The 26795-nt window shown below is 40.5% G+C and overlaps 1 protein-coding gene across 1 annotated transcript in view; it reads left to right on the top strand.

Moving 5' to 3' along the window:
• LOC126456960 (globin-1) overlaps positions 1 to 26135 on the top strand; it is a 289698-nt gene extending 263563 nt beyond the window's left edge. The window contains exons 3-5 of the mRNA XM_050092895.1: positions 603 to 787; positions 16441 to 16666; positions 24578 to 26135. Coding sequence (XP_049948852.1) covers positions 606 to 787; positions 16441 to 16666; positions 24578 to 24736 — 567 coding nt within the window. The 5' untranslated portion in view covers positions 603 to 605 and the 3' untranslated portion in view covers positions 24737 to 26135. The remainder of the gene's footprint in view (positions 1 to 602; positions 788 to 16440; positions 16667 to 24577) is intronic.
• The last annotated feature ends 660 nt before the right edge of the window (positions 26136 to 26795 follow it).

The following is a 26795-nucleotide window of genomic DNA, read 5'->3' as shown; positions in this document are numbered from 1 at the left end:
TGTCTGGTGTACGTATAGCTGTGGTTGTTCCTCCCTCCTAATTGGGAACTGCATTTCACCTTGAGGAGTTCATCTCTCCTAGCTTCCACTTGGCATGTGAACACCACAAGCTCCGGGGATCCTAACTGCATTTCACCTTGAGGGGTTCATCTCTCTTAGCTTCCACTTGGCATGTGAACACCACACGCTCAAGGGATCCTAAACACCACAACCAGACAATGCTGATGGTCTCACTCCTATTCTGTGGCGTATTGGGGTTAAAGGCCGTGTTGTGTCATAAAATGAGCAATGCCTCTGCTGAGGACAATGAGGGCGATGCAGTTCGTTTGTCGTCTCTGACGCTCGGAAGGAGACTGTATACCTGGCGTCCGGAATTTCCTCTGTCCCAGTCCCGCTGCCACTCGTCGAGTGTCCAGTCTCAAAAGCGCTAACTTATTAGTCATACTGAAACCTGTAATTTCTTGTACATTGTTACTTGCGCCACAACAAATTTGCTGCGGCAAGGTATCGTACTGTGATGTCAGTGGGACATAGTCCCAGAGTGACTCGCTGGTACCAGTCGTTTGTCTCGGTGTCTCACTCCTGACACTGTCGCTGTGCAGGTCATGGGCGGCCTGATGAGCTACCTGTGGGGCGGATCCGCGGCGGCGGCCGACGACGACGACCCGGCGCTCGACGTGCCGGACCCGGTGCTGGGCGTGACGCCGCGCGAGAAGCGCATGGTCACCGACTGCTGGGACATCGTGCGCCAGGACGCCAAGGGCAACGGCACCGAGCTGCTGCTGCTGTGAGTACCACCCACGCCATTCTCGTTTGCTAGTGCAGTCATCAATCAAAGCAGTAGTCGAGGCAGGATTACATCCCATCCCTTGTCTTGTTCAATCTGTAAACCGAATAAGCAGTCAAGGAAACCAAGGAGATTTGGAAAAGGGAATTAAAGTTCATGAACAAGAAATTGAAAAAAAGTTTAAAAAGCTTTGAGCTCTGCCGACGACCACAGAAGTTAAGTCCCATAGTGCTCAGAGCCATTTGAACCATTTTAAGCAGGAAGGTGGTTGAGTATGCTTTGCCTGGTGCTACTCTGCCACCTTCCTGCCTGTGGTGCGGTTCTGCTACCTCCGTCGTTTTAAATATGGACTGCCGCTTTTATCGCGCTATTTGTTTACAACTTGACGTGAATGATAGGTAGTGGCTCTAAGGCAGTTACCTTTCGGTGATGACTTGTTAAAAAGAATCTTTACCTTTATTTGAAGGCACAGTGTCAGTTGCTTCGAAAGAACAGACACCACGCAGATCCATCAGCTGTGAAACACTAAATGTAAATTAAAGGGGGATCACTGCTATCATCTGCAGCGGGACATTACGCGAAATCAGGGGCGACGAGCGAAAATGTGTACCGGACCGGCATTCGAATACGGGATCTCCTGCTTACTAGGCAAGTGCGGTAACCACTGCTCCATCCGGGACATAACGTCATCCAAAACTGCACGGACTGTCTCGACACATTCACGGCTTATGCACACCCCCATCCAGTGACAACGAGGCTATGTGTGTTGTGGTTGTACTTGAAGTGCCCTTCTGGATTCGAAATGCGCTAGGGGTTTTCTTGAAATGAGGGATTGCGATTGTGTGCATGTTTTCTGTGTGAAGGCTTGTGTTTGGTGTTTTATGTATGTGTTATTGGTCTCTAAAGAGGCGTGTAAGGGTTAATTTTGGGCGTTTATGAGAAGCTTCTGGTGGTTCGTTTCCTAAATTTTGTATGAGAAAGTGGGGCGAAGTTTGTGTTCTTTCGTAAAATTTTGTGGATTTTTTCTTGAATAAATGTGTAGGTAGTGGGTTGGCCTAGGAGGTCACTTATGTGTGTGTTAGGGACGTATCTGCCCGCGCCAGAATGACACGGAAAACTTTGATCTGGAGACGTTGCAGTCGGGAAAGTGCCATGTCTGACGCCATAGACCACACTTCCAAGCCCTACAGGATGACTGGAAGTATAAGCTGGCGCCAGAAGAGCAGTTTGCATTGAATGGTAATACCATCGCCTTTCAGGAGTGGATATATAGCCTACAGAAGAGGGCGCAGCTCTTGTTTGCAGCGGTAATGAGGTACCTGTTCCATGTTAGGCGGCGATCTATTTCGACCCTCAGGTATATGATTGAGTTTCTCCAAGTTAGCTCTCGGCCGTCAATTGTGACTTGGCGATCCGGGAGTTTGATTTTAGGGGTGAAACAGATCGCTTGGCACTTTGCAGGATTGATTTTAATTTTCAAGCGGTTGCACCACTGGGTTATTTTGTTGAGATGTTGCTGAAGGTGGCAGTGTATGAGGAGGAGGCTGCGACTGCCTCTGTAAATGGCGGTGTCGTCCTCATAGAGAGCAATCTCTCCGCCAGTCTGCCTAGGGATGTCATTCAGCCCAAAGAGCGCCACCTATCCGCAGTCCCTGTTAATTATACTCCTTTTCGCTATTTAGAGATTCCCACAGGAGTCGGCAGGTAAGCAGGAGATCCCGGGTTCGAATCTCGGTCCGGTACGCATTTTCGCTAGTCGCCGCTGATTCCGCTTAATGTCCCGCTGCAGCTGATAGCAGAGATCCCCATTCAATTTACATATTGAATCTTTACCACTTGAGGATGCGTCTTTTAGTGGAGCGAAACCGGTCATAACTTGTAATAAAAATTATTCTACAGCCAGTGTGGATTATTTCCTTCAAGATGTGGAAGTTTAGCTGCGGTTGCCGCAATTCAAAATCACATGCTCAAAATTATGAGACAATCAACACTAGTAAAACAACGGTAATGAAATGTAATGGAATTACATTACAGGGAAGTAGATTACGAAATGAGAAACTAACAGTAATGGATAAGTTTTGATATTTGGGCAGCAAAATAGATGACGATGGCTGAAAAAGAGCGGATATAAAATTCAGATTGTCAACAGCAAGAAAAGCGAAGTTTTTGATAGACGAATTATCTGACAGTCATGACTGCAGATCATTCTGATCTTGATCAAATGAAGAAGATGAATTACATTTTCTTTAGGGTGAATCTTTCAGCTATGTCTAAAAGTATTGCTTTATTTACTGTCGATTTCGCCACTACAGTGCACCATCTCTTGGTCCCTCTATGATAAACTGAGTAACATGCTGACGACCGGGTAAGAGCCATAATGCACCTCAGTAGAGGGCACTATCAAATCTATCTCCACGATGATGAATTCCTTCCTTCCTGTTTTGTAGTGACAGAATCAGCACATCAACTAGATGCCAGCAGCAGGAAGGAAGGAATTCATCACCACCGTACATCGACCTGACTATTATGGTGGCTACCCGGGTACTCTCATGATTGGCCGATTTAGTATCATACAAAGGTCTGAAGATGGAGCATTGTAGCACCGAAAACAGTGCATAAAACAACACCTCTAAACGAAGCTGAAGGATGCATCCATACTACAATAAACTATGAATCTTATATATATATATATATATATATATATATATATATATATATATATATATATATATATATATATATATAGACTAAAGTTCAGTCTTGATCACACCATTTATGAATTATGAAACTTGGTATGAAAATTAAATTTAATAAAACTTGCCTCATGGAACACATCATACCAAAATATGCTATAATCAATATCCAATCCAAATCTAGTAATGTAACATATGTACAACAAAAGAGTAGTATCTTATGGATTAAATCTGAAATTAGAGAAGCTTTTAAGATAAAAGATCTTTTAAATGTCGAAATGTATAGTCTACATTTAGTGCTAAGTAATGAACTCTCACCTTTGATTTTTTTTCTATTTTACTAAGCAGCATTGATGAGAAAATAGACTTTTTACGTAAAGCGATTACCCAAAGACATCAGAGAAAATTTGATTTACTCGTAGCTAAACAACAAAATAAGCTTTTAGAAAAGGTCAACAATATACATCAATTTTATCCAAGGACAATGAATCTTACAGATATTCAGTTCACAAAGTCCTAAATGTCGCTAGTCTATCCTGTGTAAACCTCTTCATCTCACCATAACTACGGCAACCTGCCTACCGCAGTAGTCAAGCCATGGTCTCCCCCTACAGTTTTTACTCCCCCCTCCCTCCATTTCCTGATCCCTTCTTTTAGGCAAGAAGCGATATAAATTTCTTTTTTCTTCAATTCCATCAGTAGAAATGGTCAAGCTAGGAATATACAATAGTCTCTTGTTCGTTGTTCCCTTAGGGATCGCAGAGGCAAAATCAGATTAATTACAGCACGGACATGGGCAATTAGAGTGTCATTTTTCTCGCAATCCATACGCGAAGAGAGAGGGACAAAATAAATTGTGGTACAATGGGAAGTATGCACTGAAATATGGCATATAGTACTATAGTCATGTGTATGCTAGTTGCTACTGTAGAACTACCTTAACAAAGGTGATGCACAGTAAACACTAACAAAGATCTTATCACAATTAGTGCAGATAAACCTGCTGAATTGGCAGCTGTTAACTAGCAAAGTTATACATCCATAAGAAGTTAATCATTCTGTACATGTATCTAGTCGTAATGTGTACACTTTCTTCAGTTAATTAACTGAAGTCCTTGACTTCCCCTAGAACTAACATAGTAATATGTGGAGACATGAACCTTAAAGCAGGTGTTGAGGGTGAACACTATTGGTGTCGCACAAATGGTGAACATGCTATGAATGCATTATAAAGTTACAGATATTGATAGGAAAAGTTGTGAAGTACTTACAAGAAATCTTGGCCTATCTGATCATTACTGCCACATAATAAAGCTAGACAGGCTTTAAAAAAAATAATAAAATAAAAAAAACTGCAGGCCTATGAATGGATCTTCTCAGACATTGACAGATCAAACGTGGGATGTAGATGTCAAGTTCTCTACATTCTGCTCATCGTTTAAATTAATTTTCGAGATAAACTTTCGAAAAATAGTAACTTAAGCAACAGCAGCTAAGTAACTGTGGGTATTAGAAAGTCCTCCCACTTACTTAAATGTCTCAGTGTTTTGCAAAATCAGAACACAACTCACAGTTCCTTGATTACTAACGCAAGTACAAAAAGGTATACAGAAGGATATTGATTACTGCAAAAAGAAATCATTCAGTGACAATAATGTATAATGCAGAAAATAAAAGCAAAGTAGTTTTGGATGTCATAGAACATGGAAGTGGGGAAAAAGAGAGAAAAATATAATAACATACACATCAAAAATGGAGTAGATAAACACAATCTTCAGGAATAGCAAATTTTGTTAGCGATTATTCCCTTGGTGTTGCAGAGTAGTTGCGACAAAATATTCCTAAAACACTTGTAACACCCACAATGAGTTACACGACAATAATAAGTCAGTTGTTTCTCCCAATGGAGCTTGAAGTGAGGAAGACAATACAGTTGTTAAAAAGGAAGTCGGCAGGCACAGATGATGTGCTAATGTCTGTTCCCAAGGTGTGTATTGGCAACATACAAACGCCATCAATAAGCATAATAAGAGGCCCTACAATTCAGCTATTTCTCCAAGGTACATGATGTGTTCCTTTACTAAAGAAAGGTAATGTGATGAATAAAGGAAACTGCAGGCCAGTTACCGAGTGGGGTAGCGCAGTAGTCAGCACATTGGACTCCTCGCATCAAGGAGGACGACGGTTCAAACCCGCCTCCGGCCATCCTTATTTAGGTTTTCAGTGATTTCCCTAAATCGCTTAAAGCAAATGCCAGGATGGTTCTTCGAAAGGACACGGCTGCTGTCCCTCACTCTCCTTCCCTAATCCGAGCTTGTGCTCCGTCTCTAATGACCTAGTTGTCGACGGGACGTTAAACACTCTTCTCCTACTCCTCCTCTGCAGGCCTGTTTCACTACTGCATTCGTTCTCTAAAATAATTGACTCAGTCATGAAAGAATAATGAATTACACGAACAGATACAACCTCTTTTAGCGAAGCACAGTGTGGTTTTCGAAGTGGGAGAAGTACAATCTCGGCCATTACAGAGCTCACGAAAATGATATTGGAAGCTCTTGACGAGGGTGACTGTGTTACAGATGTATTCTTATTTTTGTTCATAAGTTTCTGACCCTACTAAATAAGCCAGAAGCTTGTTTAGGTATAGCACACAAGTGGCTCCAATCTCACAGGATGCAAAATGCAGTGATAGTTCACATGTCAGCTGATAATAAATGTTAAGTAAAACAGTTATCAGACAACCGTAGTGTATTGGATCCAGTTGTGCTCTTAATATACAGGGTGGTCAGAAACAGTCTGAAAAGCTTGTAATTGTGTTGCAAGGTAAGTTGTGCAGAGGATTAGTTATTTAGAAAATGCTTCGAGGCGTTGAGCGGTTTCCGAGTTAATAAACATTAAACTTTAGCGTATCACGCCACTGCGCGCGCACAGATACAAGTGGCTCGCCAGAGACGGTTTCGCCAAACGTGTGCTTCGCTTGCTTTTCTAAAACCGAACAGGATAGCGATACAACAGTTCGTTCAGATGGTTCAAATGGCTCTGAACACTATGCGGCTTAACATCTGAGGTCATCAGTCCCCTAGAACTTAGAACTACTTAAACCTAACTAACCTAAGGACATCACACACATCCATGCCCGAGGCAGGACTCGAACCTGCGACCGTAGCGGTCGCGCGGTTTCAGACTGAAGCGCCTAGAACCGGTCGGCCACACCGGCCGGCTACAACAGTTTGTCATGGGATGGAACGATCGAACCCGAGCCAAACCTGAGCAGTCTCGTACGCTATCAACTGACTAACTGTATCTGGAGGGCCGCTTGACTTTGCGCGCGCAATGGCCCGATCGACTAAGTTCAATCCTAATTAATTCGGAAACAGTTTTTTAGCAGTTATTTTTTTAGCAATTATTTCCCAACGGAACCCACGCTGCAACAACCTTTATGTCAATGACTTTCCAAACAAGATAACATTTGGAGAAAAAGTTCTCGGCTGAAGACAGCAACGCCATTGTCACTGGCAAAACGCCAGAATCCGTATTAGAGACTGCAAATGTAACTCTCAATGCTGTTTACAATGGTTACTATGCAATAACATTATCACTTCATATACTTACTTATTTCTTTGACGAAGATCCAAACACCATCATGCTTCAAATCTGTTCTACAGTAACAGGTTGCTAATTGGTATCGATAAGGTACTCATAATTCAAGTTCACTGTGAGTTAGCCACTGTTCATTTGCTAGCAAAACATCACAATTTAGTTCTTCCAACCAGTATTCCATTTCTGTAAGTTTATTTTTAAGTGACTGTACATTTATATGCAAGACAAACACACGTTTTGCCTTGATGTTTGGTCTCAGCCTGTTAGTCAGGTTGGACATACACAAAATTCTGGTCTACTTTCACCTGGCTGCGCTAGGTAAAATGCATCGGATGACTCCCATAAAAAAAACCCTGAGGTTCCGTCCTAGCGCAAGTGAGACGAAGTGTTCTTCTGCTGGCAATGTTGATGATGGAAGTGGTGTTGTCTCTGCTGTACTGTGGAATTGCCAGTTTAAAATGATTTCGCTTTTGGGTTTTTGACGTCCATTGTTGATATCATTTAGATTAGATTAGAACTGACAGTTTAAAATTATTTCGCTTTTGGATGTTTGATGACCATTGTTATTATCTTGACGGTAAATGATGACAGCCAAGACAGTTGCAGGATAAAGATTTATTAAAATTCTTGACCACAGTTTCGGTATATCTAAATACACCTTTATCAGAAGTAAAATACACCTGTTTTCAGGAAAATCCTGAAAATAGGTGTATTTTACTTCTGATGAAGGTATATTTAGATATACCGAAACCGTGGTCAAGAATTTTAATAAATCTTTATCCTGCAACTGTTTTGGCTGTCATCATTTACCGTGAAGAATTTCAGCAGTTGCTGTTTCAGCCATGTTTAAAATCTTGAAATTGTTATTATCAAGGTGTAGCCCGTATAAAGTGTAGAATGTGCGGCCGTTGTTGCTAACACCCAAGATTCTTACATTTTTTAAATCTTTACTTAACAATGACGTTTGTTTTTTGTCGGCAGTAAGTGCCTTGTCTACTCAGGACCACTATGATAAATCGCGTCGGCGTCGGATATTCAGCACTAAAACATTAGTGTGTGTCGGCAGTCCTGAAGTTTTTTATTTCCGGTTTGCTTTATAAGCTTCTTTTTTGTTTACATCATTTGCCCCTCCGTACAGCTCTACATTGTCTTCTGAGGACAAACTTACTGCGTCTGTGGACTGCACGTCTTCACACTTCGGGTAGAGAAGAGCCAGGCTTTATGAGGACACTCGCATTTACCGTCGATTGTTCGTTAACAAAAGGAGCAAATTCATGACCGTTGCCGTCAGCTGTAACAACTATTTTGTTCCTCTTCTCAAGACTCTTGCCGCTTTTAGATCGTGTGGTTGTATATTTATTGTCCAAACACACATATTTTCTATAATAGTACATTCATTCTTTTTTGTGATTTTCAGCTAAGTGTAGCACTTATAATTTGATTAAAAGTAAGATAATGCCACGCTGCTGAGATTTAAAAGCTTCAGCCTCCATTGCTAATGATGGCCTGGAGTTGATCTCGAGGCCGCGGATTACATGTACCTGGTACGCCAACGTCCAGGTGTTTTTCCGTGGTCATTACCGCTGTGGTTCTCCCCTTGTACCTGCAACGGCCGTTCTCTGCAGCACGGGTATCTACGATCCGTTCACCTTGAGACTTTCTTCTTTGTTGTTGAAGCTATTGTCGTGTTTGTATATTTCTATAGTTGCCTGAACAAGCCGGTGTCATAGCTCTCATCTACAGCAAGAGCTTCCATGCCGGCGAATTTCACTATATGGTCTGTCTCACACAGCACGTGCTCCGCCACGGCCGATTTCTCCACCTGCCGCTACCTGCAATGTCGCTTATGTTCGGTGGTCCTGGTGTTGAGTGCTCGTCCAGGCATTCCAACATAGACTTTTCCATATGTACGTGGCATGCGGTATATTCATGACATTGCAAGTGGGTCCCTTCTCTGCTTTGTCGGCTTATGAATAGTCTTTATGCCGTGTTTGCGCGATATATGGTCGACTCTGTCAGTCACTCTGGGAATGCATGACATAAAGGCTGCGCCCGACATTTCCTTTCCCGATGACCCACTTCGCCGGCGTTTTACTCTGTGACACTTCTTACGTATCTGGTGGAGTACCCATTGCTCTTCAAAACGCTTGTCAGGTTATGCATCTCGCGTGTGAGGTTCTGGGTCTCACACATTCATCTCGCTCGCGTTACGAGAGTATTAATCATGCCTATTTTTTGGCTCGTTTGGCGATTGGAGAGCTTTTGCAGGTACTGATCCGTGGGTGTCGATTTTTGATACACGCTTTGTGTCAGGTTTTCACCATCTCTCGTGACCAGCACGTTTAGGAGGGTAGCTATTCCCCTTTTTTTTTTTTTTTTTTTTTTTTTTTTTTTTTTTTTTTTTTTTTAACCTCCATGCTAAATTTTATGTTGGCATAGAGGCTGTTCAGGTGTTTTAGGAAGTAACCAAGCTGTTCCTCACAAAATGAAAGTATCGTCGACATTCTGTACCACATCTCAGGTTTACAAGGTATCAAATCCAGCACTTGGGATTAGCTGTGTTACATGAGGAAGTTGGCCACCACTGCACTATGTGGGCCACCCATGGCTGCGCCTTCTAGCCGTTGCTAAAAGTTGCCATTCCACCTGAAACAGCTCGTGGAGAGACGTGGGCGAAAGAGCTTGGTCATGTCTCGTTTTTCTTCGTGAGCGAATTCATGTAACAAGCAGATATTTAGCAACAACGGATGAAGAATTTTTGGTCATTTTCTCTCTACTATGTAGCAGCAGGCATCGAAACGAACTATCATCCCGTGAACTATACCTATGCAGGATATCATTGCTAATACAGAGGCGGCTGTTCGGACCTTTCCTTGTGAAAGACCTGTTGAAATACGCACTGGTATAGCCAGGATACTGCGCCGAGCGAAACCACCAGGTTTCAACCTGAAGAAAGAAGTAGTAAAAGCTATAAAGAGCCTTAACGCCGACGAGAGTATACTGGTACTGCCCGCCGATAAGGGAAATGTCACCGACGCAATGAAGACCGAAGGTTATGAGCACAAAATCCGGGACCTATTAAATCCGACGGCGTACCGAAAACTAGCACAGATCCGACTCAGCGGATCACGCGGAATACGAATCCAGGCGTCTTCTCTCTTGGTGGACATACAGAGGAACCTGCGCTACATAGAAACCCTACCACCTTGGCTATATGAATGACCAAAGATCCGTTAAGACCAATTGTTATCGCTCTTGGCTCACCGATATATAAACTGGTGAAATACTTGGCCTCTCTGCTCCGGGCTCTCTACTCCAGCCGCACGTGGGAAAGGTTGACACATACATACTGTAAAGGACTCAGGACATTTCACTGAGAAGGTGGAGAAACTAAAAGTGTAATCAAAAGACATCATCACATTTGACATTGTTTCCTTGTTTACCAAAGTAACACTCAGCGGTTCTCTGGAGGATATCGGTTTCATTATCCTGCAAAACATCACCAAGGTCTTTTATGAATGTCTCACCAAGAGCTATTTCATGTGGAATAGCAACTTCTACAAACAGCTGGAAGGCGCCGCCATGGCTAGTCCACTTAGTCCAATGGTGGCCAACTTCTTCATAGAAGATTTCGAAGTCCAGACGCTGGACTAGGCACCTTGTAAACCTAAGGTGTGGTACAAATACGTCGACGATTTCTTAATCGTGTGGAACCATGGTAAGGTACACCTCGGCGATTTCCTAGGACACCTGAACAGTCTCTATGCCAACATAAAATTTACCATGGAGCTAGAGAATGACCAACAGCTACCGTTCCTAGATGCGCTGGTCACGAGCTATGGTGAAGACCTGGGACAGCCGGCCGAAGTGGCCGTGCAGTTCTAGGCGCTGCAGTCTGGAAGCGCGAGACCGCTACGGTCGTAGGTTCGAATCCTGCCTCGGGCATGGATGTGTTGATGTCCTTAGGTTAGTTAGGTTTAACTAGTTCTAAGTTCTAGGGGACTAATGACCTCAGAAGTTGAGTCCCATAGTGCTCAGAGCCATTTGAACCATTTTTGAAGACCTGGGACACAGTGCGTGTCGAAGACCGACACACACGGAGCGATTCGTGCACAAACTATCAAATCATCACCCGAACCCAAAAGTGGCACGATTAACACGCTCGTAACGCGAGCAAGACGAATATGTGAGCCGCAGCACCTCAGACGAGAGATGCAATACTGAAAAGCTTTCTGAGTAGCAACGGGTACTCCACCAGTTACGTAAGAAGTGTCACAGAACTAAACACTCAGAGAAGTGACACTTTGGAAAGAGAAATGTCGGGTACGGCGTTTCTGAAATACATTCGTAGAGCGACGGACAGAATCGGCCGTATATTGCGCAAATACGGCATAACGACTATTTATAAACCGACAAAGAAGATCAAATAGTGTCTCAGATCGGCAAAGGAGAAAAGTGACTCACCTGAAATGTCGATAAAATACAGAATACCATGTTCTTGTGAGAAGTCTATATTGGAGTGAGTGGGCCCTCTATGAACACAAGCAGCACCGAACATATGGTAAGCGGCTTTGCAGGTTGTGGGCAGGTAGAAAAACCGACCGTGGCGGAGCACGTGGTGTGTGAGACTGACCGCATAGCGAAATTCGCCGACATGCTATACAGAAGAGCTATTACACCTGCTTGTTCAGAGTAGCTACAGAAATACACATGCGTGACAATAGCTACAGCAAGAAAGAAGAAAGCCTCCAGATGAAAGGACCCTGGATTCCCGTGCTGCAAAGAACGACCGTTGCTAGTAGCACGAGGAGAACAGCAACAGCGGCGATGGCCACAGAAAAGCCCTAGGACGTTGGCGTGCCAAATACATAAAATCCGCGACCTCGACTCCAGTCCACCACGGGCAGTAGAGGCTGAAGATTAGACAGTGCCAGCCACTCGTGCTGGAGAAGCGACAGAAAAATTAACAAACGTGTGCCGTGGAACCCGATACAGAAGCCAACAGACTTTTTTTAATACTTCTTGCACTTATTACTACATAAAACACAATTTAAATGACACATTACTGTTTTCAGTATTTCACTAGTAGTTCGGTACATACCGGTAATAATGGAACAAGAGAAGGTATGTGCCTCTATATACCAATAAAAAAAACATTTCTCCACGATGCAATAAAATTACATAATAAACTGCCGAAGAAATGACAAAGATTACTAAAACACGTGTATTTAAAAAGGCAGCTAAAATACTTAATAAGTAATACATATTACACTAACTCATATTACACTAGCCGGTCGGAGTGGCCGAGCGGTTTTAGGCGCTTCAGTCTGGAACCGCGTGACCGCTTCGGTCGCAGTTTCGAATCCTGCCTCGGGCATGGATGTGTGTGATGTCCTTAGGTTAGTTAGGTTTAAGTGGTTCTAAAGTTCTAGGGGACTGATGACCTCAGATGTTAAGTTCCATAGCCATCATGAAGGATTGCTGAGTTAGTTTTTCAGTTTGACTGAAGGCAGAGGATGAAGACATGCATGGGGCGTATTTGCATTTTTAAGGGCCTGCAGTCTGTTTTCCAACTGATTGACGAGAATATGTAGCGCATATTAGCATGTTCGTGGTATATATCACCAGCGCGTGTCCATAGTCTGTACAGTGATTACGTAGGTTCTGTATTGTATGTTGTCTGTTGAAAACTCCACATGATCGAAAGAACATTGCACAGTACAGACCAACCGAATGAATCGGTGCAGTTATGACATTGACCTCATAATCGGGAGTTTGTCCGTCTATCCAGATTTAAGTATTCCGTGGTTTCCTTGAATCATTTCAGGCAATTGACAGGCTGGGTGCTTCAGCAAGGCTACGACTGATCGCCTGTCATATCCTCGTAAAAACATATCTATATTTTCCATGCTTAGGTATATCTTGAGCTATGTTTTTTCACTGTATTATGATGACAAATCATGTATCACTGAGAAATGATCCCCGGAGAAATAAACAACAGAATGAATCCTTTATATTACAATACCGTGGTGTAGTCCTTGCACCATTGTAATCATAACTGCTTTACAACCTGAGGAACAGTGTTCTCCTGGCATCTGAAAAATGTTATTTAATTACTTAAAAAACACACGTTTACCACAAATAACACTCCACTTCCAAGTAACATATTACGTCTATGTTTTTTATTATGTGGCTTCATACATTATCTTCAAATATCTTTTCTGTAATAATAAGATGTCAGTAAGAAAAATAGCCTTTTCCGACAGTTTAGCGGTCTTGTCTTTGGGCATAATTTTTCTGCTACACAGTGCACATGTCTCAACAACTTATGTCAAAACGTCCACGATTATTTCCCAGAACACAGTACTACAACGTTATTCTAAATGATGGACCCATTTTCAAAACTTCGTACTTATTCAAGTACAAATCCAAAATGAACAAGCTTTATACCAATGAAAAAAAGGAAGTTTGAAAGGTTTTTTTTCATAATGTTTGATATCAATTTAAAACTTTCGTGAATCCGTAAGACATCATCCTTGACACACGCGGTCGGCCTGTGCTTTTTCCTTTGCACACACTCCCAGTCTGTTTAAATTGCTTAAACCAACGGCTAATGCTTTTGCGAGTTGGTGGTTGAAGACCGAATGTTGTACGAAATGCCCCCTACAGTGCAATTTGCGACTCACTTTTCGCGAACTCAAGAATGCCGAAAACCTTGTGCTTCACATTCGCCATCTCACTTAACTGACAGTGAAACGGAATGGTGGCCCTATTGCCGAGCGCACTCTATCGACCGCTTCTCAAATCCACCACCCCCCGCCAAAAACTTTGAAACTACCTCATTTTATTGCTATAAAGTTAGTTGATTTTGGATTTGTACTTGAACAGATACAAATTTTTGAAAATGGGTCCATCATTCAGAACAATCCTGTATATCGGTAGTAGGCCGGCTACACGGCATTACCACTTTCACGGCTCTTAACTTGTGTGGAGACGGCTGTGTCTCTCTCCACTAAGACTGTCCTATCTGTGGATCAGTGTCTGTTGGGGGTACGTATTGTCTTAGACTGAATAGGAATATCAATTCCTGCACGTAAGTTCGCAACCCCCATAACTCATCCAGAGTTAGAAGGCGAGATTTTTTTCTCCAATGTTCTCCTCTAATGAGTTGGCGAGCTTGTGCTATAGTCCTATTCATGAACGATGGCCGTTCACGCAGGTCTAGGCAGGGACGGGATTCCCACTGTTGCCGGTTCCAAGTGAAGCTGCGGAAAGCGCATACAAAGTGCTTCGCCGTGAAGAAGGCGTGTGTGGTGCAAGTTACGCTTCTCGCTTGCTTATGTAGAATTGGTCGCTAACTACCACCGTCAGCGATGGCAACTCACAACAAATGAAGTAAAAATTCAGTAAATAACTCATTACGATCACGTTTAATGTGCCCAACATTCACAACAGAGCGCTAAAATCGCTACTGAACGCTCATAGGTTGTCGGAGAATGCGGGAACAGTGTCGCCAACTTTCCAATTCAAAATAACCTAAATGCGTCTACAAAGAAAAGCCAGAAGAAAGATGATCAGTTTTATTTTTGCAGTGATTATACTGTATAACAAACTAGCATGAATTTGTGTTTATTTTATTGATTTGGAATCTGCTGGACACTACAGTAAAACAGATGATTAACTGTGAATGTATAAACATAATATGAATTTTTAAAACCTCGATATTTTGATGCAAAAATTCAAATGAACATCTTCGTGTCAGTTTGTCTTTTTCTCGCAGTAAAACTATAAATAAAGTTTCTGCTAAGTACTTACAGGACAAACTTCAAATACCTGCACTGTAATATATTATTCCTTATACCTAGCAAACAACTACACCGGATAGAAGTTCACTTTTCTTCTTCTCAGTTCAGCCGTTGGCACATTGTTGCAATTGTCGAGCTTTGCTTAGAACAGCTTCCTTCATTATTATGACGTTGTAAGCTATGCTGCAGCAGCATTTTCAGCAACACTCTCAATGCTTATATTTCGCATTTATGGTTTTGGCCGTGTGTGTGTGTATGCTGATGAGCCTGGAACTGACCTTTAGTTTGTTCTGCATTTAAGTAAGTCTAATAGTACGTTTTCATGGGATATTAAAGCATATTTTGAAAGCTTAATTCAATGACGATCATTTTCCTTTCACAAACAAGGATTTGTATTCTTTCCTATAATCATGGGGGAAAAAGCCAGAAAAAAGGCAAATGATTGTGAAAAAAGCCACACTTTCGGACTCTAGCTAAATCATGTACCAGATAAATGTCATAAAAAGATTCCAGGACTAGCTCTAAAAAAGCTGATACAGCAACACGGTGCGCATCGTCTGTTCGCAGAACAAGCCCGATCTCGCCCGCTATCGTCCGTGACTCCAGCTATAGTGGTACTTTTGAGTGACGATGGAAGATTTTACTGAACAGGCATCTCTTGTGCGCGGTATACCTTCTTAGTTTCGCCACGTTGTAAACGCTTACTAATAGTTATTTCTTGCGTTTTGCTTTCATCGGGTACACACAATGATTTCGATTCCAGATGTGAATTTTGCTCATGGATCGCTTTAACACAATTTCCACGTATATTTCCTCGGCCTGACGCAGCGGTATGGTGCACACAAATCGGTGAATTTGAAGCATATCAACTCTGGAAGATCAAGCATAAGAGCCAGCGTCTCCTACAGCTCATAATTACAACGCTGCTCATAATATTTTTGACGTGAGTGACACTTCAACTCTGCCATTGTTCCTTAGGTTCAGTAGTTTCCACTATCCATGGTACGATTATGTTTGCATGACGCAACCAGTTTCCTGTAGTTAAGAGTGTAGTGCAGTTGGATAACAATCGATTACTCTCCAGACGTTTACTATTCAGAAACAATGTTGTCAGACTTGAACTAGAGGTCTGTATTAGTGAACTTCCATTTCTGGAGCCTTTTCGATGACTCCAATGTTCCAACAGTTTTTTTGCAACACATTCTAAAAATAAAAACGTTAAATAATTTAAAAAGTTCTCCCTAGTTCGCCAAGAATGTGAAACACATTTATCACATTTTTCTTTGATGGTAGCAATTGACGATTCAGAAATTATCTACCTTTCACTGTTTGTCGCTGTGCTTGTGAGGGATGTGCTTTTTGTTCCTCAAAATGTTGAGATACTTTAGATTTAATGATTGAGACGTCACTCAATTTGACTAAAATGCGTGCATTCATTGAGACGATTTTATCTTGCCCTCTGATTAAATATGTGGGAGTGAAAGTAACTTTGTTGCATTGCTAAAGGCGACAGGGACAACATCTCTGCAGTTACCAATACGGTTGTCTTCCACAGGTTCTTTACCAACAATCCTGAGGCGAAGAAGAGGTTCACCAGCTTCAAGGACGTGCCCATATCAGACCTGCGCACCAACCCCAAGTTCCACGCGCATGCTAACAGCGTCATGTATGCACTGACTGCTGTTGTGGACCACTTGGATGACCCTGAGGTCATGATTGAGATGCTGCGCAAGCAGGGCGAGAACCACGGCCGAAGGAAGATTACAGAAGCAGAGTTCTTGGTTAGTAGCCCACAGACTGCAAAACATCACAATGCATAAAGTTTCATCTATCAAAGAACATTATTTGCAAATGGTGACAGCTGCCAAATTTGTATGTCTTTTCTCCTTCTATTTCCAGATGCCTGCCTCAAAACAAATGACTAATGCATTGCTTTTGCTTTAAGGTCTCGGACTCAACAATTCCAAATAAACTTCACCTTAAGACTCCGTACATGTCTCATTTTTCCCTCCTTTCCTTCATCTAGCAACATGATCTCATTTTTTGGACGATCAGGCCTAAAATTTCACTTCCAGCATCCCAATTTATGTTATGAATATTGTCTACAGGTGCCTTGGAGTGATTCAGTGGATGGTACCCAAAAAAAGTCCATACCCCCTTTCCTTTCTCTTTGTGCTTGTGTTCTACGTTATGGCAACTTTGGCACTGACAAGAAGTTTAACTAAACTCAATTCTCTTTTCTCATTCATTTATTACCAAAAGATTTTATGTTCTAAAAATATGTTTAGTTAATTGGTGTTTCACAATTAATAAGAGACTTTTTAAAAATACAGTACTATCTCAGTTGAACCAGAAAAGTGTAAAATGTTCACTGTGGGCCATACCTGATGTTTTCATTATACTGGTTCCAAGAGTGGACCTGATGGAGCAGGTTAGCTGTTGCAGTTTGTTAGTTTAGCTGTAAATCAGAATATAGTGTTGAGATTTCACATCCAATGATATTTGATTCCACTTTTTATTACTCAGTATTCATTACATGGTGTCACTTTCTTGAAATTTCCACTGAACTGACATGTTTTATCTGTTTGGCTGAGCAGGACTTAAATTTGGTTTATGAAGGTGGTTTTAGAGGAATTTGGGACGACGGGATGAGCGAGTTGATGGCAGGTGCCTCTGCTCATAGCAGTTTTAACATCTGCATAATTGCTCTAGACATTTAATGTTCTCTTATTCAGGCATTCATTATATTATATTCATCAAACATATTTTTCCTTCTTCAGTATATTCATTTAAGGCAGTCATAATATGTAATTATACATTTTACATGTAAAAAAACAACTGAGCACCACTACTGTAGTACTGCCAAGAGAACAATATTGGATCTTGTCTTGTCGCCAGTAGGTTATAATTACTTACTTGCTATCTACTGTCTTTGCTTCACTATCTCACATTGGTTTCTCTACAAGTGAGGGATTTATGTTACTGTTCTTACCCATCTGCGTATAGCCAACATTATACCTTTAGTAAAAATGAATGTTGCTGACCATGCTGCAAAGTGATTTGTTTTAATCAATCATGATATCTCTTGTACACTCTAAAACAAGAAAAAGATGCCTCATGATGGAATTATCCCAATGGATCTGAAATGTGTAGATGTGATTTATATGTACAGACAAACAAATGATGACAATTTCAGAAAAATTGGTTGATTTGTTCAAGTGAAAGAGTTTCACAAATTGAGTGAGTCAATAATGCATTCATCCACCTCTGGCCCCTAAGCAATCAGTTATTCGGCTTGGCATTGATTGATCGAGTTGCTAGATGTCCTCCTGAGGAATATCGTGCCAAATTCTGTCCCTAGATCATCAAAATTCCAAGCTGGCTGGACAGCCCTGCTGATAATGCTCCAAACATTCTCAACTGGGGAGAGATCTAGTTACCTTGCTGGCCAAGGTAGGGATTTGCAAGCATGAAGACAAGCAGTAGAAATTCTTGTCATGTGCAGGCAGGCATTATCTTGGTGAAATGTAAGCCCAGGATGGCTTCCCATGAAGGGCAAGAGACAGCGATGCACTCGTAGAATATCCTTGACATACCACTGTGCTGTAAGGATGCCACAGATGCCACACAAAGATGTTCTGCTATGAAATGAAATGGCAGAGCAGACCACCGCTTCTGCTTGTCAGGCTGTAATGCAGGCGACTGTGAGGTTGGTATTCTGTTGCTGTCCAGGGCATCTCCAGACATGTCTTTGGCCTCAGATCTCATTGAGTGGAATAGAATTGTCTTTAGTGATGAGTCGAATTGAGCCCTGATGCCCAGTGGAGGCGTGTCTAGAGATATCCAAGACAGGTATGGGATACCAACCTGACAGTTGCCTGTCATAAGGCTTAACAACTATAAATAATGGTCTGGGTTGTCATTTCTTTTCAATAATAGGACTTACTTGATTGTCATCCCTGACACCCTTACAGCATAGCAGCACGTCGGCATCTAATCTACATCTACAGTCATATTCCGCAAGCCAAAATACGTTGTGTGGTGGAGAATGCCCTGTATTTTCTCAGTAGTACTCGTTAAAAAGAATGCTGCCTTACCTCCAGGGATTGCCATTTGAGTTCCCAAAGTATCTCCATAATACTTGCAGGTTGTTCGAACCTACCGGTAACAAATCTAGCAGCATGCCTCCGAATTGCTTAAGTATCTTCCTTTAATATGAGCTGGTGCAGATCTCAAACACTTGAGCAGTACTCAGTGATAGGTCACACTAGAGTCCTATGTGTGGTCTCCTTTACAAATAACCACATTTTACCAAAGTTATTCCAATAAACTGATGTCCACCATTTGCCTTCCCTAGCACTGTCTTGACACACTCAATCCGTTTCATATTGCTTTGGAACATTATGCCTAGATATTTAATTGATGTGACTGTGTCAAGCAGCACACTATTAATACCATATTTGAACATTATGGGTTTGTTTTTTCTTCTAATCTGCAGTAAGTTACATTTTTCTACATTTAGAGCTAGCTGCCATTCATCGCACCAACTAGAAATTTTATCTAAATCGTCTGCATCCTTCTACAGTCACTTAACAATGACTCCTTCCCATACACCACAGCATCATCAGCAAACAGCCACAGATAGCTGCTTACCCTATCTGCAAGATCACTTATGTATATAGAAAGTAACAGCAGTCCTCTGACATTTCCCTGGGGCATTCCTGATGGTACCCTTGTCTATGATGGATACTCACCGTTGAGGACAACACAGTGGGTTCTGTTACTTATGAAGTCTTTGAGCCACTCACATACCTGGGAACCTACTGCATATGCTTGTACTTTCATTAATAATTGTTAACAATATTCTATGTCCCGTTTTGTTGTCCTTCATAGAAAGTCATCTGTGGCTTACATTTCAGCAAGATAATCCCCGAATACATATGGTGACAGTTTGCACTGCTTGTTGTCATGGTTTCCAAATCCTACCATGCCCAGCTAGGTTACCAGATCTCTCCGCAGTTGAGGACATTTGAAGCATTATGGGTTGGGGCCTCCAGCCAGCTTGGGATCTCGATGATCTAACACATAAAGTGAACAGAATTTAGCATGACACCCCTCATGAGGACACCAAAAACTCTATCAATCACTGTCGGGCCAAATAACTGCTTGCACAAGGGCCAGCGATGGACCAAAGTATTATTGACTTGCTCAGTGTGTGAAGCTCTTTCTCTGGAATAAATATCCAGTTCTTCTGAAACTGTAATTATTTGTTTGTCTGTACATGTAAATCACATCTACAGATTTCTATCCCATTTGGATAATTGCTTTGTGGTGGTTTTTTTTTTTTTGTTTTTTCCTCTTACAATTAAAGTGTAAACATTACAGCAAACTTAAGCAAAATACCTTGCTAGTTATCTAGTTTGCATATGTGACTTAAAGATATGCTACATCTAGACACTGGAATTGCTTAGTAGTAGAGTCTTTTGCAAGTCAAGAGAGGAAAGTGGAAGTTCAGTTTCATTCCATTGAACTCTAAAACCAATACTGATTCGCCCAGTTAGTTGCTTGTCAGTGGGCAATATAAAATTATATATAACTGCTACAGCTATCTTGCAAAATATCCACATAAAGAACAATAAGCAGCATTGTGTGTGGCAGCTGAAAAAATATAATTCTAAAGAAGGCACTTGTGTTTTCCAAATATGCTATTCATTGTAATTTTTCAAAATGGAGTGCCACATTGGACAGTTCATACAAAAGCTCTTCTTTAGTTAATGAAATGGTTGGATACAATTACAATGAAACAATTTTTTTTTCAACAGCATCGGTATACTTGGCATGATATGCATTCATCTTCACAGTGGAAAAATACCTATTGCAACAACTTCACAACATACACTGCAAGACGTGCACTTGCCGATGTAACAGTATCATCTACAACTATATTCATGCACGGCAAACTACTGTGAATTGCATGGCATTATTCCACGTATTAGAATTTATTTCCATTCCATAAACATATATGGTGTGAGAAGAATGACTACTTATATGCTCCACTGCGTGCTGTAATTAATTTAATCTTATCTTTGTAGAGCCTAAGAAAGAGATATATATTGGGCTGTAGTAAATTCCTATATTTATGATTTAATACTGTTGTTTTCAAACTTTGTAAGTAAGCTTTCATGGGATAGGTGGTGCCTATCTTCAAATCTGCCAGTACAGGTGTTTCAGCTCCTTTGTCAGGCTGCACTGTGTATAGAACAAACATGTGACCATTCATGCTGTCTTTCTATACATTCAGCAACCTCTCCATTAGCCCTATATGGTATGAGCTGAGTCACAGGCTCTTGAGCATTATCTGTGATAGATTGCACATGTGTTTTGTAAGCAATCTACATTGTAAATAAGTTTTTCCAATATCCTATCAGTGAGACAAAGTCTACTACCACTTCACCTGCAACTGAGCCTATACAATCATGACACACAGGTATCTGTATGAGCAACAGATGTTCACTCATTATCTTGTTGAAAAATAACATCACAGCACAGTCACCGGCATCAACACATCAGAGAATAAGAGCATCATTTAAATTGTATTATAGACTCACTCATGGGCGAAGCAGGTGGTGGACTTCAGTTTGTTGGTAGAGTACCAGGGAAGTGTAATCAGTCTACAAAGGAGATTGCTTACACATCACTCATATGAACAGTTGTAGAATATTGCTCAATTGTGTGGGACCAATACCAGATAGGATTAACAGGCCATATTGAACACATACAGAGAAGGGCAGCATGAATGGTCACAGGTTTGTATGGCCAATGGAAAAGTGTCACAGAGATACTGAAGAAACTGATCTGGTAGACTCCTGAAGATAGACGTAAACTATCCTGAGAAAGTCTACCAACAAAGTTTCAAGAACCAACTTTAAATGATGACTCTATGAAAATACAACAACCCCCTGCATATTACTCACATAGGGATTATGAGGATAAGATCAGAGTAATTATATGCACAAAGGCATTCAAATAATCATTCTTTCTGTGCTCTATACGTGATCGTAACAGGAAGAAACCATAATAAATGGTACAATTAGATGTACGAAGGTGGTTTGAAAAGTTCTTGGAATCACCATGAGAGGTCAGCGCTAGCACAACAAGTTGTTCATGTAATATTCATTGGACTACTGCCTGTAGACACGTGCCACATCAGTGCTCTTGAAAGAAAGCTGTGGTGGTGACTTAACCTTGTTGTTGTTCCTGCATAGTTATTTGCAAAGGTGGAAAAAAAATCGAGATTCGAGCAGTGATTAAGTATTGTGTAAAGAAATGTATGAAAGCAAAGAACATTCATGACAATTTCCAGAATACACAAGGGGACTCTGCTCCTTCATATTCAGCTGTTGCCAAACAGACAAATGAATTTAAATTTGGTCGGGGGAGCTTACATGATAATCCACACAATGGTCAGCCAAGATGTGTCACAATTTGAGAAATTATTGCAAAAGTGCACAAAATGTTCCTGGAGGATCGCCGAATGAAAGCGCCTGAAATTGCTCATGCTTGCCAGATGTCATCTAAAAGGGCATATCACATTTTAACTGAGTAATTAGAAATGAAAAAAAATATCTGCAAGATGGGTGCCACGACTCTTGATGCTGGATCAAAAACGCAAGAGAATGGACGTATCGGAACAATGATTGGCCCGTTTTAGGAGAAACAAACAAGCTCTTTTGCACCGGTTTATGACCACAGATGAAACTTGGGTGCACTAATATACCCCAGAGACAAAACAACAGTCAAAGCAGTGGAAACATGCTGATTCTCCACCACCAAAGAAAGCAAAGACAATTCCTTTGGTGGGAAAGGTCATGCCATCAGTGTTCTGTGATGCAAAGGGGATTCTGTTTGTAGATTATTTCCCCATTGGCCAAACAATTACTGTAGAATACTATGCTAACATCCAGGAGAAATTGCAACAAAAGATATGAGAAAAAGGCCAAGTTTAGCAAGGCAGAAAGTCATCTTCCATTGAGACAATGTGCGCCTGCACATATGTGCCATTGCCACGGCAAAATTACGTGAACTAAGGTATGAATTGTTGCCACACCCACCGTATTCGCCTGATATGGCTCTGTCAGACTTCCATCTCTTCCCAAAACTGAAAATTTGTCTTGGTGGATGAAGATTCACTTCAAACAAAGAATTGATAGCTGGAGTTGGCAACTATTTTTCAGGCCTGGAGGAAACTCATTTTCAAGATGGGATCAAGGCACTGGGGCATTGTTGGACCAAGTGCATAATTCTACAAGGAGACTAGATTGAATAATAAAAAATTTTCAGTGATGTAAGTACTTTTTTCCGTTCTGAGAACTTTTCAAACCACTCTCGTACCCTCTGCCATACACTTCACAGTGGTATGCAGAGTATACATGCACACTGGTGTCCAAAAGTGAAGCAACAAATGGAAATTTTACAGTGTAGCATTTATTTTGCAACAAAACAATATAAATAGCAGATAGCAAAGTAGAAACAACCTAAAGCATACAAAACTACAACATACATAAAAGTAGGCAAAAATATTCTTCATTTTTTCCAACTTAACAGATTTGCACACACATTGCAACAACTGGTTAATGTATTCAGTTTGGTATGTGAACACCCCTGGCAGCAATACAAGCCTGACAACAATGGAGCATGCTGAAACTCCACAATAATGTTTTCAGTTTTTTCATACTACTCAGTCTGTGTAAAAATGTTTGATGCTGTTAGAAAAGCTTCTACCACTGAAAGTTAAAAGTTAAATATGGAGTCAGAAGTGAGATTCCTGATCAGTAGCTACATTTTGCTAATGTAAATGTATGTGTTTCAAACATCAATAATGTCATACTAATCTAAAATTTAGTTAATTATTGTAGAAACATTTTCACTCAAATATGTCACACTATCAGCTTCACAAATATCATCTGGCACCTTAGAAACCTTATACATGGTACGTTAAAAAATATTTTTATGCATGACGCTTACGGCCGAGCAACAGAAATAGGTGCTGTATGTAGGCTGTATGTGCTGAGTCACTGTATGTTAGTTAGAACTAGGGACTGTGAATTTGTCTTGGCCTTAATTCCCTTCAGATGAGCATCAGATAATTTCACTTGTTGTCCTAATTAATAATAAAAATTAACTGCTTAAAAAACAAGCTGCAAAGATTTGTCCATATTGATTTCACCTTTTGGTCAAGACAACTCAAGACACACAAAAATTATTCAGGGTGTCCGGAACTTTTAGGACTCATAGAGGGGAATGAGTGGATAATATTTTGAACTGGAATTCATGTCCAGACATGTACTGTTTCTGTACTACAACCATTTGAAAACATGTTGGTAACGCAACCACTTTTACAAGTAATTTTTCAGGCACAACCCATGTCAGAGAGGTAGAATAGGCACTATATGCCGATCCAAACAGTACTTTTCTGGTCTTGGTTCCTATTTGCAATATTATGTACTGACTCACTTCTACGAGAAGTTTGTAATGGAAATTTCTGAACACCCTGTAAAATCTCTGTAGAATAAAATAGTGGTGAACTCTGCCTTTTTTCTCCTTGTAGCTGTGTTATTATGAATGTTATTTTTGCAAAGTATTGAATTTCAAATACAGGAAAATTAATTTGTAATTTTTGGCATATGTTACAGGCATTGAAGAAGGATTTCTTTCAATTTCTGCTAGAGAAACTCAGTGCAAAGATGACTCCAGAGTGCATCAAAGCATGGGAGAAAATTGCTGATGCAGCATTTTCTACAATGATCAACTCTCTGAATGAGGTCCAGAAAAGTCAGCATGTTATCTCTTGAGCAGACACCCAAAGCAGCTACAACATTTCCATGTGAAATTCAGTGCTACACTCAACAGCATTGTCACAACTGGAGAGTTGTTCCTCAGACCACTTTTACGATGTTTATAATTTTATGACAAGACAAGGGGTCAAATGAGAATTCAGTGTTGTAACAAAGGCATATTTTCATAACATTTAATACTGTGAAAGACTGTGTTGCATGCCATTGATGTTAGCACAGCTGACAGAACTCTTCTTATGGACAAAACCAAGGAAAATATTTTGGAGAAACAAGAAAAGACACTGCTTACACAATCATCTGTCAAATGTGCAATGTTTAAATAATCAAGAATCACTAGTGAGGAGATGAGTTTCACATCAGGGTAAATGGATTTCAAAAAAGGGACTGAAGAGGAATGAGAAGTGAGTCAAATGTGAACCATTTTATCTTAAAAGACAATATATTTTGCACCCACTTCAGTGACATGGCAAGGATTTTTGCTCTGTGTACTTAGATACACTTCTTGTGAAGGTGTGATATTCTGTATAGATTAAAAATGGTATTAATACACAAGCAGTTTCAGTGACAATCAGGAGAACAAAATGCCTGAAATATCTACCTAACGAGAGAATATTTTGGAGTCTGATACAACAGAAATAATTAGCTCCAATTGGCTCTAGTGGTTCTGCTTCCTTACTATCATATGAAGAAAGCAGAACATGCCATAAGCTGTTCTTACTATAACAAAATTTAGTTTAGTTTTAACATTTTAATACTTTATCCAGCAACATATTTTGACTAAAGGACATAACCTGTGTAAGCAAGATTTTATCATCCTGGAAGTTTGTATGCTTGGGTATTAACTTTTATCAGTAATTACCTTGTTTAATTCATGTTGAATTTGTTTACCTACAGGATAATGCTATAGTACTTTAATAAGATGATCCTTTCCTTTTTTGTTCAATATTTTTTTCCTTCGTATGTCGTCACTGTTTTCACAGCATAAATTTTATTGGTATTACAGTAAAAAGCTGTGCATTTAGTGCACCATTTTTATTAGTAGAAAAGTTTTCATGAGTCTCATATACATGATATTTGATATCATTATTGGTTTACATGGACTAATATGAAAAATTTTAAACCTGTGTTACTATTATATTTTATAATAATTTAAAATGATGGTATATTTAACTGTGGACTATGTTCGGTGACTACATTTTAAAAAAATTAATAAGAGATGAAAAAGATCTCTGAATACACAAAAATAATGATCCTAAACAGTTTTAATTATGGAATTCAGCTTACTTACTGTTATCTTTTGCTCACTTTTCAACCACACTTCCTTAATATCTACGGGCTTTATCTTTCCTCATGTTTAGTAGTACACATTATTGTTTGGAGATGTTTTGACAGGCTCAGTGTGTGTGTGTGGGGGGGGGGGGGGGGGGGAGGGAGGAAGAGTTCCAACAAAATGTCAGTTGGCACCTCAGTTCACTTTCATAGATCCATTATTTGAACTGACATAATTCTCCAAGAGTTACTGCACAAGGTGTCTGTCACTGAATCCTTCTACAAGAAGATCAACTGTTATATCACTGTTTTCATTTCTTTAGCATTGGACTCTTGTTAACGGTTGCTACCTTACGGTTCTGTTGATATTTTATTTTATTTTATTTTATTTTTTTTTTTTTTTTTTCAACAAGGGACGATATGCATATTTCTAAACTATGGGCTATGTTTGCTCTCCTCAATATTTAATTAAAATTAAATTTACAATCAAGTTTGATGCAGTTGCACATGTAAGAAATGGATTCTGCAGATATAGTGCTTGCACTCATTTCTTTAAAATTTAACTTTTTTCTGAAATCAATTCTTAGTACATATAAAATGTAATTTTGAGAATGAGCTCCTGAGAAATATGTCTGTGTGATGGACTGATTAACAGCCAGAAATCAGTGTGTTGTCATAGATCATACATTGAGCAAATGTGTTAGTAATAAAGGGCAAGAATGGAGAACTGGTACTCAGTATGCAAAGATAGCATGGTGTAATGTAAACATTTCCTGGTAGTTTCTAT

This window comes from Schistocerca serialis, chromosome 2 (assembly GCF_023864345.2).
Source record: "Schistocerca serialis cubense isolate TAMUIC-IGC-003099 chromosome 2, iqSchSeri2.2, whole genome shotgun sequence".
In the NCBI taxonomy this organism is placed as follows: Eukaryota; Metazoa; Arthropoda; class Insecta; order Orthoptera; family Acrididae; genus Schistocerca; species Schistocerca serialis.
The sequence above is the reverse complement of the archived record's forward strand: the minus strand, read 5'-3'. Positions and strand labels throughout refer to the sequence as shown.